The sequence below is a fragment of the Alosa alosa genome, chromosome 6 (genome assembly GCF_017589495.1).
Source record: "Alosa alosa isolate M-15738 ecotype Scorff River chromosome 6, AALO_Geno_1.1, whole genome shotgun sequence".
NCBI lineage: Eukaryota > Metazoa > Chordata > Actinopteri > Clupeiformes > Clupeidae > Alosa > Alosa alosa.
The window spans coordinates 32,976,785-32,989,284 of NC_063194.1; the positions used below are offsets into that span (position 1 = coordinate 32,976,785).

The 12,500-nt window shown below is 47.2% G+C and overlaps 1 protein-coding gene across 1 annotated transcript in view; it reads left to right on the forward strand.

Moving 5' to 3' along the window:
• The window catches only part of p4ha1a (prolyl 4-hydroxylase, alpha polypeptide I a), a gene marked incomplete at its 5' end in the record, with an annotated part of 20,274 nt that overhangs the window by 2,720 nt on the left and 5,054 nt on the right, over positions 1-12,500 (forward strand). The window contains 5 exon segments of the mRNA XM_048245519.1: positions 1,054-1,308; positions 3,410-3,612; positions 5,126-5,302; positions 7,812-7,882; positions 12,496-12,500. The exon segment at positions 12,496-12,500 is cut by the window's right edge and continues 95 nt beyond it. Of these exon segments, the coding sequence (XP_048101476.1) occupies positions 1,054-1,308; positions 3,410-3,612; positions 5,126-5,302; positions 7,812-7,882; positions 12,496-12,500 (711 nt within the window).

The window sequence follows — 12,500 nt, forward strand, 5'->3', positions numbered from 1 at the left end:
CATGCAGTTCATTAAGGCAAGAGGCACTAGTCCTGTATTCATAGCTCACAAAGGAAACATGCAGTTCAGGGTAAAAAGATGCTGACTTGTTCATTTTGTTGCACTTCACTGTGGTTACTGTCAGTCACAGTGATGACCAAAGATTCCACAGCGCTCTGCCCTAAGATCTTTTGTGATAATGGTGGGTGGTTAGCTTGGTTACAGTTGAACTGTCATTTACTATGGTTGTTATAGTTACCATTCAAAACCGCATTCATATGGAACAGTGATTTGTTTTTCAAATCTACTTTATAGCTGTCCTAATATACATAATTAATAGCCCCCCCTACCAGCCAATCAGAAAAGAGCATTTCTTGTCTCCGAGGGGTAAGAGACATTTAAAGGTGATCTAAGCGATGCTGGGTAACGTCACTTCTGTTGACTTTCAAACAAAACAGACAGCTAGCTCACTACTTCCTCCCCCTCCCTCCCGTGCAATTGAAACTCTCCTAAACGCGCATCTCGTCTGTGATTTGCTGGAACAGTTTGTTATGTTTTTATGGGCTAGGTTTGCCCAGGTTGTTTTCGTTGTTGTTTTTGGAGCCTGTGCTGTCCACAGAGATCGCGTTTTATTCAGGACACAGACAGCTAGAGGTTGGTTAGGTGATCTTTGCAGTAAGTGACATAAAATGTTTTAGCCTAAAAAACGTGTGGCACTGCTTAGAGCACCTTTAACATACAACCCTGGAATCGCACATATCTCATGTCAGGCTATTCTATCTGATACACCATGCTGATGCTGCACCCTAAAATAACTAGCCCTCATCACCTCACGCATGACACATAAAAAGTTTCATGCAAAAAAATGAATGAAATGTTAATGAGAAACTTTCTGATATTTGGGAACGCTTAGAGCACCTTTAAGAGGACATGTGTGTTAATAACGCTGTGGCATCGCTTAGAGCACCTTTAAGAGGACATGTGTGTTAATAACGCTGTGGCATCGCTTAGAGCACCTTTAAGAGGACATGTGTGTTAATAACGCTACGGTTTCCTCTGTTGCCCTGTGCCCAGGCGTAGACCAGGGCAAACTGCCCTACAAGAGCACCATGACGGTGGAGGACTGCTTCGAGCTGGGCAAGGTTGCCTACTCGGAGTCGGACTACCACCACACGGAGCTGTGGATGGCCCAGGCACTACGGCAACTGGACGAGGGGGAGGAGACTGAGGTGGACGCGGCCGCTGTGCTCGACTACCTCAGCTACTCCGTCTATCAGCAGGGGGACCTGGAGACCGCGCTGGACTACACAAGGAGGCTGCTGCTGCTCGGTGAGTGGACACACACACACACACACACACACACGCACTCACGCGGAGGCTGCTGCAGCTTGGTGAGTGGACACACACACATGTACGCGCCCAGCGGAGGCTGCTGCAGCAGTGAATAAGAGACAGACACACACACACACACACACACACACAACACAGAGGATGCACACACACACACACACATCCAGGACTGGACTACACCAGGGAGGCTGCTGCTGCTTGGTGAGGAATACACACACACACACACACACACACAGCTTGGTGACAGAGACAGACACACACACACACATCCAGGGCTGGACTACACCAGGAGGCTGCTGCTGCTGGGTGAGTGGACCTGCAGCACACACACACACACACACAGACACCTGCGCACACACACTGTTGCAGCGGTGAATAGAGACACACACACACACTGCTGCAGCTTGGTGAGACAGACTGACACACACACACACACACACACACACCGCATGCGGAGGCTGCTGCAACGGTGAATAAGAACTTACACACACACACACATCCAGGGCTGGACTGCACCAGGAGGCTGCTGCTGCTTGGTGGTGGACACATCTTTACACACACACACACACACAGACACACACACTGTTGCAGCTTGGTGAATAGAGACAGACACACACACATCCAGGGCTGGAACCAAGGCTGGACTACACAAGGAGGTTGCTGCTGCTCGGTGAGGACACACACACACACACACACACACACGCACTCACGCGGAGGCTGCTGCAGCTTGGTGAGTGGACACACACACACATATGCACGCACGCGGAGGCTGCTGCAGCTTGGTGAATAGAGACAGACACACACACACACACACACACACATCCAGGGCTGGACTACACCAGGAGGCTGCTGCTGCTCGGTGAGTGGGCACACACACACACACACGCACTCACGCGGAGGCTGCTGCAGCTTGGTGAATAGAGACAGACACACACGCACGCACGCACGCACGCACGCAGAGGATGCTGCTGCTCGGTGAGTGGACACACACACACACATGCACGCACGCGGAGGCTGCTGCAGCTTGGTGAATAGAGACAGACACACACACACACACACACACACACACACACACACACACACATCCAGGGCTGGACTACACCAGGAGGCTGCTGCTGCTCGGTGAGTGGACACACGCGCACACACACACACACACACACACACACGCACACACACTGTTGCAGCTTGGTGAATAGAGACACACACACACACACACACTGCTGCAGCTTGGTGAGACAGACTGACACACACACACACACACACACACACACGCACGCGGAGGCTGCTGCAGCTTGGTGAATAGAGACACACACACACACACACACACACACATCCAGGGCTGGACTACACCAGGAGGCTGCTGCTGCTTGGTGAGTGGACACATGCGCACACACACACACACACACAGACACACACACACTGTTGCAGCTTGGTGAATAGAGACAGACACACACACACACACACACACACACACACTGCTGCAGCTTGGTGAATAGAGACAGACACACACACACACACGCACACACGCACACACACACACACTGCTGCAGCTTGTGCAGTATGCAGGGCTCCCACGGGTCATGGCATTTCTGGAATATCATGGAATTTTGGAAAGTCTATTCTAGACATGGAAAGTCAGGGAATTTTATCATTTTTGGGTTTTGGAATATCAGGGAATTTTGTTGTTGCAGTAAAATTTATTTGCCAACAGACATTAATACAAATATTCCTCGCAGAACTAGCTTTACTGCTTCCTTGAGTATCCCAACTTTGTTTATTAAATGCCCATTTATTTAAAAAGTTAAATATTCTTGAACGCTATATTTTAGTAAATAGTATAGTAAGTCATGGAAATTCTATATGTTAGTAAATATTATAGTAAGTCATGGAAATTCTATATGTTAGTAAATAGTATAGGAAATTATATTTTTTTTACAGGGAAAGTCAGGGAATTTTACATTTGACTTAGAGTGGGAACCCTGAGTGTGTGTGTGTGTGTGTGTGTGTGTGTGTGTGTGTGTGTGTGTGTGTGTATTATCTATTCTCCTCGTTCACGGGTCTGGTTCCTCTCCCTGGGCAGACCCGGATCACCAGCGGGCTAATGGTAACCTGAAGTACTTTGAGTACCAGCTGGCCAAACGGAGGGAGGCGGAGGAGGGCGAGAAAGCGAAGGAGGACGGCATGAGGGAAGAGGGGAGGGCGGAGAGCTTATCACGCTGAGGGCAACTTCCAGCCCGAAGAGGAAGCACGAAATACCTGTGCAGAGGAGAGGGTCTGAAGATGGTGAGACGTGTGTGTGTGTGTGTGTACACATGTAGTTGTGGGCTAACAATTTGGTGTGTGTGTGTCTGTGTGTGTGTGTCTGTGTGTGTGTGTGTGTGTACACACACGTAGTTGTGGGCTAACGATTTGGTGTGTGTGTGTTTGTGGTCTAACGACTGTAGAACACAGGGAGAGCCTGGTGCCAGAGCATGCGTAGTGTAAGAAAATCAGTCAGCCCAAAATCGATTGTAATCGGTTGAATCTGCCATTTTTGCTCCATACAGCTTCACCTTTGACTGAGAATCCACTAAGTGTCTGCTGTCCTTTAGGGTTGGGAACCGAAGAACAGAGTGGAATTAGAACAGAGTGGAATTAGAACAGAGTAGAATGGAGAAGAAAGAACCAGAAGTGGCATCGATGAGCAGAACCAAAATTTATAAGCAGAACTAAAATGAAAAAAAAAAAACCTTTCAAAAATTTAGAAATGATTTAAAACTGTTTGGACTGGGTTCTGCTTATCAATTCCTAAGCCCAGTAGCCCCTTTATTGTTGCAAGTAAATGTAACCAGCGTGTGTTGACCCCGTGGCTCAGCCTTGCACTCACCCGTACTCAAACATGCAAACTGCAGCCCCTTGGATTGGGAGTGGAGCGCACAAGCAATTGAGCGAAAACCCCAGGGTGCATAAAGTTACATAAAGATGCATAAGTCACCTATTTTGGGACTCTGGAAAGCAGCAAGGCCTAGCAGTTATTTGAATTAGCTGCTCTAGATAGATCTGTATGTATTACTGTTAAGGACCAGAGCAGTCCACGTGCACCATCAAGCGTGCAAGCTGAGCCAGCCCCCCAACCCGTAATTAGGCCAGCCCCCACAGCTTCCCCAATGACAAGACCTTGGGCTAAACCATTTTAGAGGGGTGAAGGTCTGGACCACACATGTCCCCACACCGATAACATCTAAAAGCACAATGATTTTAACACATGGTTTTAAGCATCATTGCATTTCCCAACAACATTGTGTTGTGTTTGTGTTTGTGTTTGTGTTTGTGTTTGTGTTTGTGTTTGTGTTGGGTTGGGTTCTGGCTCAGATCTGACTCGGATAAGGTTCTGTTCTGGCTCAGATAAGGTTGTGTTCTGGCTCAGATAAGGTTGTGTTCTGGCTCAGATAAGGTTGTGTTCTTGCTCAGATAAGGTTGTGTTCTGGCTCAGATAAGGTTGTGTTCTGGCTCAGATAAGGTTGTGTTCTGGCATGCCCTCTGTGTGATGCCCCCTGTGCCCGATGGCTGACTCTGTAATTCCAGCACACTGCCCAGCTCCTAAGCACTGTCTCATCATGTTTGCTTATGCTATTGTACTGGAATGCACTGGCCTCGTCTCTTTGTCTCGTTCGCTTGATGTGTTGACAGCCTAATTATGTCTGTGTGTGGCTGTGTTTACTGTATGTATCTATTAGAATGTGTGTGTGACAGAGAGAGTGTTTGTGTGTGTGTGTGTGTGTGAGAGTAAATCATTGTGTTTTGGCTCCCCCTGCAGACTCCTCGTAGACAGAGCCGTTTGTTCTGCCGTTACTTTGACAACAACCGCCATCCGCGCTACATGATTGGCCCAGTGAAGCAGGAAGATGAGTGGGACCGCCCCCACATTGTCCGGTTCCATGACATTGTTAGTGACGTCGAGATCGCTAAGGTCAAACAGTTGGCCAAACCGCGGGTAGGTCTGTCTGTCTGTCTGTCTGTCTGTCTGTCTGTCTGTGTGTCTGGCTGTCTGTCTGTCTGGCTGTCGGTTTCACTAGTCCTCTCTAACTTTAGTTTTTTAGTGGTGGATGCATCATCGTCCACCCTAATCATCTGCTTGCATAATCACCTTTGCACATACACACATACTTTTTGGAGACAAAAGTGTGCTAAGGTCTGTATCAGAACAAGTCAGAAGCCCAGGTCAGTCCAGTGTGTCTAGTCAGCTCAACACTGGCTCTTGGTAATAACTGAACCAAACCAGATCAGAGATGCACACACTATCCCTTCCAAACCAGATCAGAGATGCACACTATCCCTTCCAAACCAGATCAGAGATGCCCACCACCATGTCCAAACCAGATCAGAGATCTACACCATCCCTTCCAAACAAGAACAGAGATGCACACCACAGCTCAGGGTGTATGTGTGTGTCTGTGTATATTAATGTGTGTGTATCTGTGTTCATGTTCTGAGATTCTCCTTCTAAGAACAAAGACAGTTGTGCTAGCTTGTACTTGTCTTTGACTCACCAAGTTGACTCAAGAATTAAATGCAAATAAATTTGTGTTGTGGGCAAACTTCTTCCAAGTTCCCAGCCTTGTGTGTGTGCGCGTGTGTGTGTTTGAATTCAGAAATCCTTGAATTCAAAATTCCACCTTGCACACCTGTACGGCTGTAGAAAGCTTTACAGTGTGTGGAGTGTCAACACGTGTGGAGTCGACAGGATGGCTCCAGAGCCTGTTGTGCTCCATTCTGTAGTGTGTGTGTGTGTGTGTGTGTGTGTGTGTGTGTGTATTACACCGTAGAGGTATGCACACAGAGGTGCAGGTAGTGTCTCCTCCTAGTGGAAGAAGTGTAGAATTACAAAGAGTACAATGGACATGATGTGCAATATCAGCAACATTCCTCTACAAACAGAACTTTGCATGGGGCATCAAATGAGTCTTGCATCTCCATCAGAACCTTTACATCGGAATCCCACTTGAAGCTATGAACACTTCCATTTCAACACTCCTGTTTCAACACTCCCGTTTCAACACTCCCATTTCAACACTCCTGTTTCAACATTCCCGTTTCAACTTTAGAAAGGTTTGCTAGCAGCATTTCAGTCTATCAGTGAAAGTGTTCAATCTGAGCCATGACATTACGCCCATAGAAATCTAGACTTCATTCAGCAGGTAGTCTAGCAACTCTCCGCTAAGTAGCTGAAAATTAAACTCGACAGCCAATCACATTTTGTATAGAGTCGGTGGTGGGCCTATCATAATGATTGGATGGCAGAGTTGGCAACGGTTCGGGAATTCCTGCTACTTGAAACAAAGAAGATGATGCTGCTGTTATTAACATGCGGACATGAGTTGTTTTTTTGCTGGCAAAGTTTGAATCCAGCTAACCAGCTCCGCTTGGTGGAAAACGGATGGGACCCGCGGGAGTTGTAGCGCTGTCCATTGCGTGCAGAGGGAATTTAAAAGACAACCGATTATCCCGCCCCTTGGACTGAGCACTGCGAATGGTGAGTCCCCAGACCCTACATCAACATCTGCGTCTGGCTCGTCAGGCTAACATGACATCACTGAAAAGTCATGAGTGGCATGGGAGGCCATTGGAGTATCACAGAGTGTCACAACATCCATCTCTCACTTTTGTTTGACCAAATGTCTTGTCATGTTGTTACACAAAATTGATTTATGGTCATTTATTTGTGTATCTGTCTGTACATTGCTTAACTATAGATTTACAAATGTTACATTTGTTTAAAACTATATAGTCTGTTTTTTTCTCAATGATTAACATATTTAAACATTCCCTCAATGAAGCCCTTAATCTGATTCCCAAACCCTGATCCTGCCACTCAGCACAAGTTATAACCCTGTTCACTTTGCCGTCGTTAGTGGAACATTTGGCACGGAAAGTGGGATGCAATTTCTTCACTTATATCATCATTTCTATCTGTCGCATAGTCGGTCTGCACACTGGACCCCTCCGAGTGCGGAGAACAAAAATTGGGACACTTGGACTTTTTGTGCGTTCACATTCGCATGCTTAGGGAAAGGTGCTTCAGTGCTTCCTTTTCAAATCTCTTTTAACATAGGGTGCACTTAGACATCCTTTACAATAGGAAGGCTAATAGTGACGCCCCACAATTCCTTATGCCAGGTAGCAACAACCAGTCAACATGACACGTCAGTTACACCTGCCCTCCCATAACTATGTAGCTTAGTGTAAACGGAGTCAGATTTTCTTAACATTGCGGTTGTCCTGTATGAATTCAGCTTCTTACCTTTCCTTACCTTGAGGATGTTAAGTGTCCCATACACGTCAAGGGAAAGAGGACAGAAGAAGCCGATAGGACAGAGAATCCAAACGCAGCGTTTTTGGGAACGGGAATGTCCATTCTACTCTGTGTGATCAGGTGGCTGTGGCAAGGTTCTTGAGGGCCACACAGCTGTACAGGTTAAATCGACTCCTTCTGGGCGGCCCAGCTGGCGAGAGCCACCATCTCCAACCCCATCACAGGTGTGCTGGAGACCGCCCCCTACCGCGTCAGCAAGAGGTAAGGCCCGCCCACAGGACTGGAGCCCCGCCCAGAACCAACACAAGCCCCGCCCACCTCCTCCTGATGCATGACCTCACTGGCAGCAGTCTCGGCAGGATCGGACTCACACACACACACACACACACACACACACACACTTCCTTCTCTTCACACACCACACCACACCTCACACCTTCTCCATCTCTCACGCACACCTCTTCTCTCACACACACACTACCAACACACACGCATGATGCCTGTGCCCCACCTCCACTGTCCAGATGCTGCTGCCAGTCTCTCTCTAACACAGGGGAGGCTGAAACCCAATGGGTCTGCCTCCAGACCTTTAATATAAAAATGTGCTTTTTATATTAACATGGTGTGTATGTGTGTGGTCAACAGGCTTGAGCGGGCAGGGTCGGGAGGCCTCATCTCCTGGCAGATGAGGTCAGTGGGGATCTGAGGATTTGGCCGGTAATGGTTAATCTCTTACAATTAGCTTCTGAAGGCTTAAAGCCACAAGGAATAGAATCATTTGAAGAGGAATATTGAACTCCTGTTCTTGGGCTTTGAACAAGTCCTTGAAAATCAGTCCGATCTAAAAGGGAACACCGATATGGACGCGTAGCCCTGGCCATAGCACCTGTCCTGGGGGGATCACCTGCTGCACCTGTTGCACCAATCACATCTTCACTTTCCACCAGCATGGAATAACTCACTTGTTCTCTCTTTCTTGTTGTCTCTCTTGTTTCTCTTTCTCTGCCTCCCTTTCATCCTTTTCACCCCTCTCCCCCTTCTCTTTCTCCTCTTTCTCTCTACCTCTCTCTCTTTCTTTCTTTCTTTCTCCCGCTCTCCCTTTCTCTCTCTCTCTCTCTCTCTCTCTCTCTCCCTCTCTCTCCTCTCTCTCTCTCTCTCTCTCCTCTCTCTCTCTCTCTCTCTGTCCCCTCTCTCTCTCTCCTCCTCCACTCTTTTCCTCCTGATAATATATATGTCCTGTCCTCTTTCTCTCTCTCTCTCTCTCTCTTTCCTCTCTCCTCTGTCTCTCTCTCCCTGTCCCTGCCTCTCCTCTCTCTCTCTGCCTCACTCTTTCTCTCTCCCCTCTCCTCTCTTTCTTTCTTTCTCCATCCTCCCTTTCTCTCTCTCTCTCTCTCTCTCTCTCTCTCTCTCTCTCTCTCTCTCTCTCCTCTTTCTCTCTCCCTCTGTCTCTCTCTCCTATCCCCCTCTTTCTCTCTCTCTCTCTCTCTCTCTCTCTCTCTCTCTCTCTTTTCTCCTCTTTCTCTCTCTACTCTCTCTCTTTCTTTCTTTCTTTCTCTTTCTTTCTCCCTCTCCTTTCTCTCTCTCTCTCTCTCCTCTTTCTCTCTCCTCTATCTCTGTCCCTCTCTTCTCTCTCCTCCTCTCTATATATAATATATTCTCTCTCCCTCTCTCTTCTTAGCAACTTCTCCGCTCCTTTCTCTCTCTCTCTCTCTCTCTCTCTTCTCTGTGCACTCTGTCTCTCTCCTGTCCCTCAACCTCTCTCTCTCTCTCTCTCTCTCTCTCTCTCTCTCTCTCTCTCTCTTTCCTTTCTCCTCTTTCTCTCTACCTCTCTCTTTCTTTCTTTCTTTCTCTCGTCTCTCCTTTCTCTCTCTCTCCTCTTTCTCTCTCCCTCTGTCTCTCTCTCCTATCCCCCTCTCTCTCTCTCTCTCTCTCTCTCTCTCTCTCTCTCTCTCTCTCTCCTCTTTCTCTCTCCCTCTGTCTCTCTCTCCTCCCTCTTTCTCTCTCTCCTCCTCCTCTTTCCCTGCCCCCCCCCTCTCTCTCTGCTTGCTGCGTTGGGGGTGTTAGTTAAGGAGGGCCACCGTGCACAACCCCGAGACAGGCGAGCTCACCACGGCTCATTACCGAGTGTCCAAAAGGTAAGAGCTCCCGCTGGACAGGACCGGACGAGCTCAAGGGCTCTCGTCTCGTCTCTCTCCTCCACCACAGGCCTATGATGAGGGGATGAGGGCACCATGACCAGTTTTAACAGAGAGGGCCCAGAATTATGAAACAACCACAGAATACAGATTCCCTAGATTCAAATGCTGAGCAGGTGTAAAAAAGTCTATGAGCAAAGACCACAGAGTCCCTAATTCAAATGCTGGGCAAAGTGCAAAGTCTATGAGCAAAGACTACAGAGTCCCTAGTTCAAATGCTGGGCAAAGTGCAAAGTCTATGAGCAAAGTTCTCGTGCATTAACTAGCAGCGTTGTGGTGTGAGGCAGCTTTTTGCTGACCCACTAATGTCTGTGCTTAGGACATACCTGCCAACATTTGGGGGGGTGGGGGGATCAGTGTTTGCACATCTTATATGTATCATATGACTGCAACATTCCATTCCAGTCGCTATTTTAATTTTACCAAAAGAGAGATACGACGTGGCTAAGTATCCACCTGCTGCTTGCAGCCTAGCCCACCTCCAAAACTCCAAAGCTGCTATCAGATTATGTTCCAGGGAGTAGGAACACAATTTGCCTATTGTGTATCAACAACACTCAATAACCGGTATAATGTGATGTGTTAATCAGACAATTTCTTCTCTCACAATTTGACAGCCAAGGCTATTCAACTAGCCCGCTTGCTTGCGAGACTCCATGGCTGCACAGTAATGTCTCAGCATTGTGTAGGCTATGTGTAGGCAGGGTGTATTTCACTATGTGTAGGCAGGGTGTATTGTGTAGGCTATGTGTAGGCAGGGTGTATTGTGTAGGCTATGTGTAGGCAGGGTGTATTTCACTATGTGTAGGCAGGGTGTATTTCACTATGTGTAGGCAGGGTGTATTTCATACCCAATTTGGCAACCTGTGAAATGTCAGACTAACAGAAAAAATGAATGGATCCATGATTTTAAAATGAATTTTGACGGTCATGCAAATTCCGGGAGAAATAACAATGGGAGGTTGCCGGGAGATGACCTTGAAATGCAGGAGAAACCCGGGAAATACCCAGACTTTAGACTTTAGACCTTGTGCTTGGCCCATCATTTACATTAGGACCTTAACTGTGCCCAGAACTCTGATAGGAAGTTCTCTGGTCATTCCTAAAGGACAGCGAGGCTTAACGTAAGCATGGCCTGGCATACTGTACACAAATTTATGTAGATTTGATGTAAACATGACATAATATGTAGATGGAAAGCAGCATGAGGTCCTACTAGGGGTGTCTGAAATATTTGAGGATGGCACATTTGCCATGGGGACATCTGACCATCAGTTCTGGAACATTCCAATTATTTTGAAGACATTGGATGCAGGCTCTCTCCTCTTCCTCTCATCATCACCATCATCATCTTCACTAATTCTTCAGCCTGCACTCAACACTCTTTACATCATCCCCATGGCAACCCATGTTGTCATGGTTTGTGCTTCCTATGTCATTGCCATTTACAGGCCTTTAGCTGACTCTTTTATCCACAGTGACTTGCAACAATTAAGGTGCAGTAAAGGTACAGTGCCACTAGGGCAGAAATAAGTAAGGAGAAGATAGTGTGTTCAGGATAGGGGAGAAGATAGTGGTGTTCGTGTGTTCAGGATAGGGGAGAAGATAGTGGTGGTCGTGTGTTCAAGATAAGGGAAAAGGTAGTGTTTGTGTGTTTAGAAAAGGGGAGAAGATAGTGGTGTTAGTGTGTTCAGGATAGGGGAGAAGGTAGTGTTAAGTGTTGGTGTGTTCAGGATAGGGGAGAAGGTAGTGTTAGTGTGTTCAGGATAGGGGAGAAGGTAGTGTTAGTGTGTTTTAGGATAGGGGAGAAGGTAGTGTTAGTGTGTTTTAGGATAGGGAGAAGATAGTGTGTTCAGGATAGAGAAGGTAGTGTTAAGTGTTGGTGTGTTCAGGATAGGGGAGAAGGTAGTAGTGTTAGTGTGTTCAGGATAGGGGAGAAGGTAGTGTTAGTGTGTTCAGGATAGGGGAGAAGGTAGTGGTGTTAGTGTGTTCAGGATAGGGGAGAAGGTAGTGTTAAGTGTTGGTGTGTTCAGGATAGGGGAGAAGGTAGTGTTGGTGTGTTCAGGATAGGGGAGAAGGTAGTGTTAGTGTGTTTTAGGATAGGGGAGAAGGTAGTGTTAGTGTGTTCAGGATAGGGGAGAAGGTAGTGTTAGTGTGTTCAGGATAGGGGAGAAGGTAGTAGTGTTAGTGTGTTCAGGATAGGGGAGAAGGTAGTAGTGTTAGTGTGTTCAGGATAGGGGAGAAGGTAGTGTTAGTGTGTTCAGGATGGGGGAGAAGGTAGTGTTAGTGTGTTTTAGGATAGGGGAGAAGGTAGTGTTAAGTGTTGGTGTGTTCAGGATAGGGGAGACGGTAGTAGTGTTAGTGTGTTCAGGATAGGGGAGACGGTAGTAGTGCTAGTGTGTTCAAACCCTCTTCCCGCAGCAGGAATGCCCAATTATGGCGCTGTTCATCTGCCATGCTGCAGAGGGCGTAGCCTATTACAGAACAACATAAAAAAAAAAACATCAAAAAGCCACTTAACAAGCAGTAGAGCAGCAGGTTATGATATAATATGCTATGTTGATATGTCATACAATATGTAGTTAAGACCTGTGTGTTTATAGTTTCTTTTGTCACCACAGTTGTTTTAATGTGTTTTTACTTTGTGTGTGTGTGTGTGTGTGTGTGTGTGTGTGTTAGTGCAT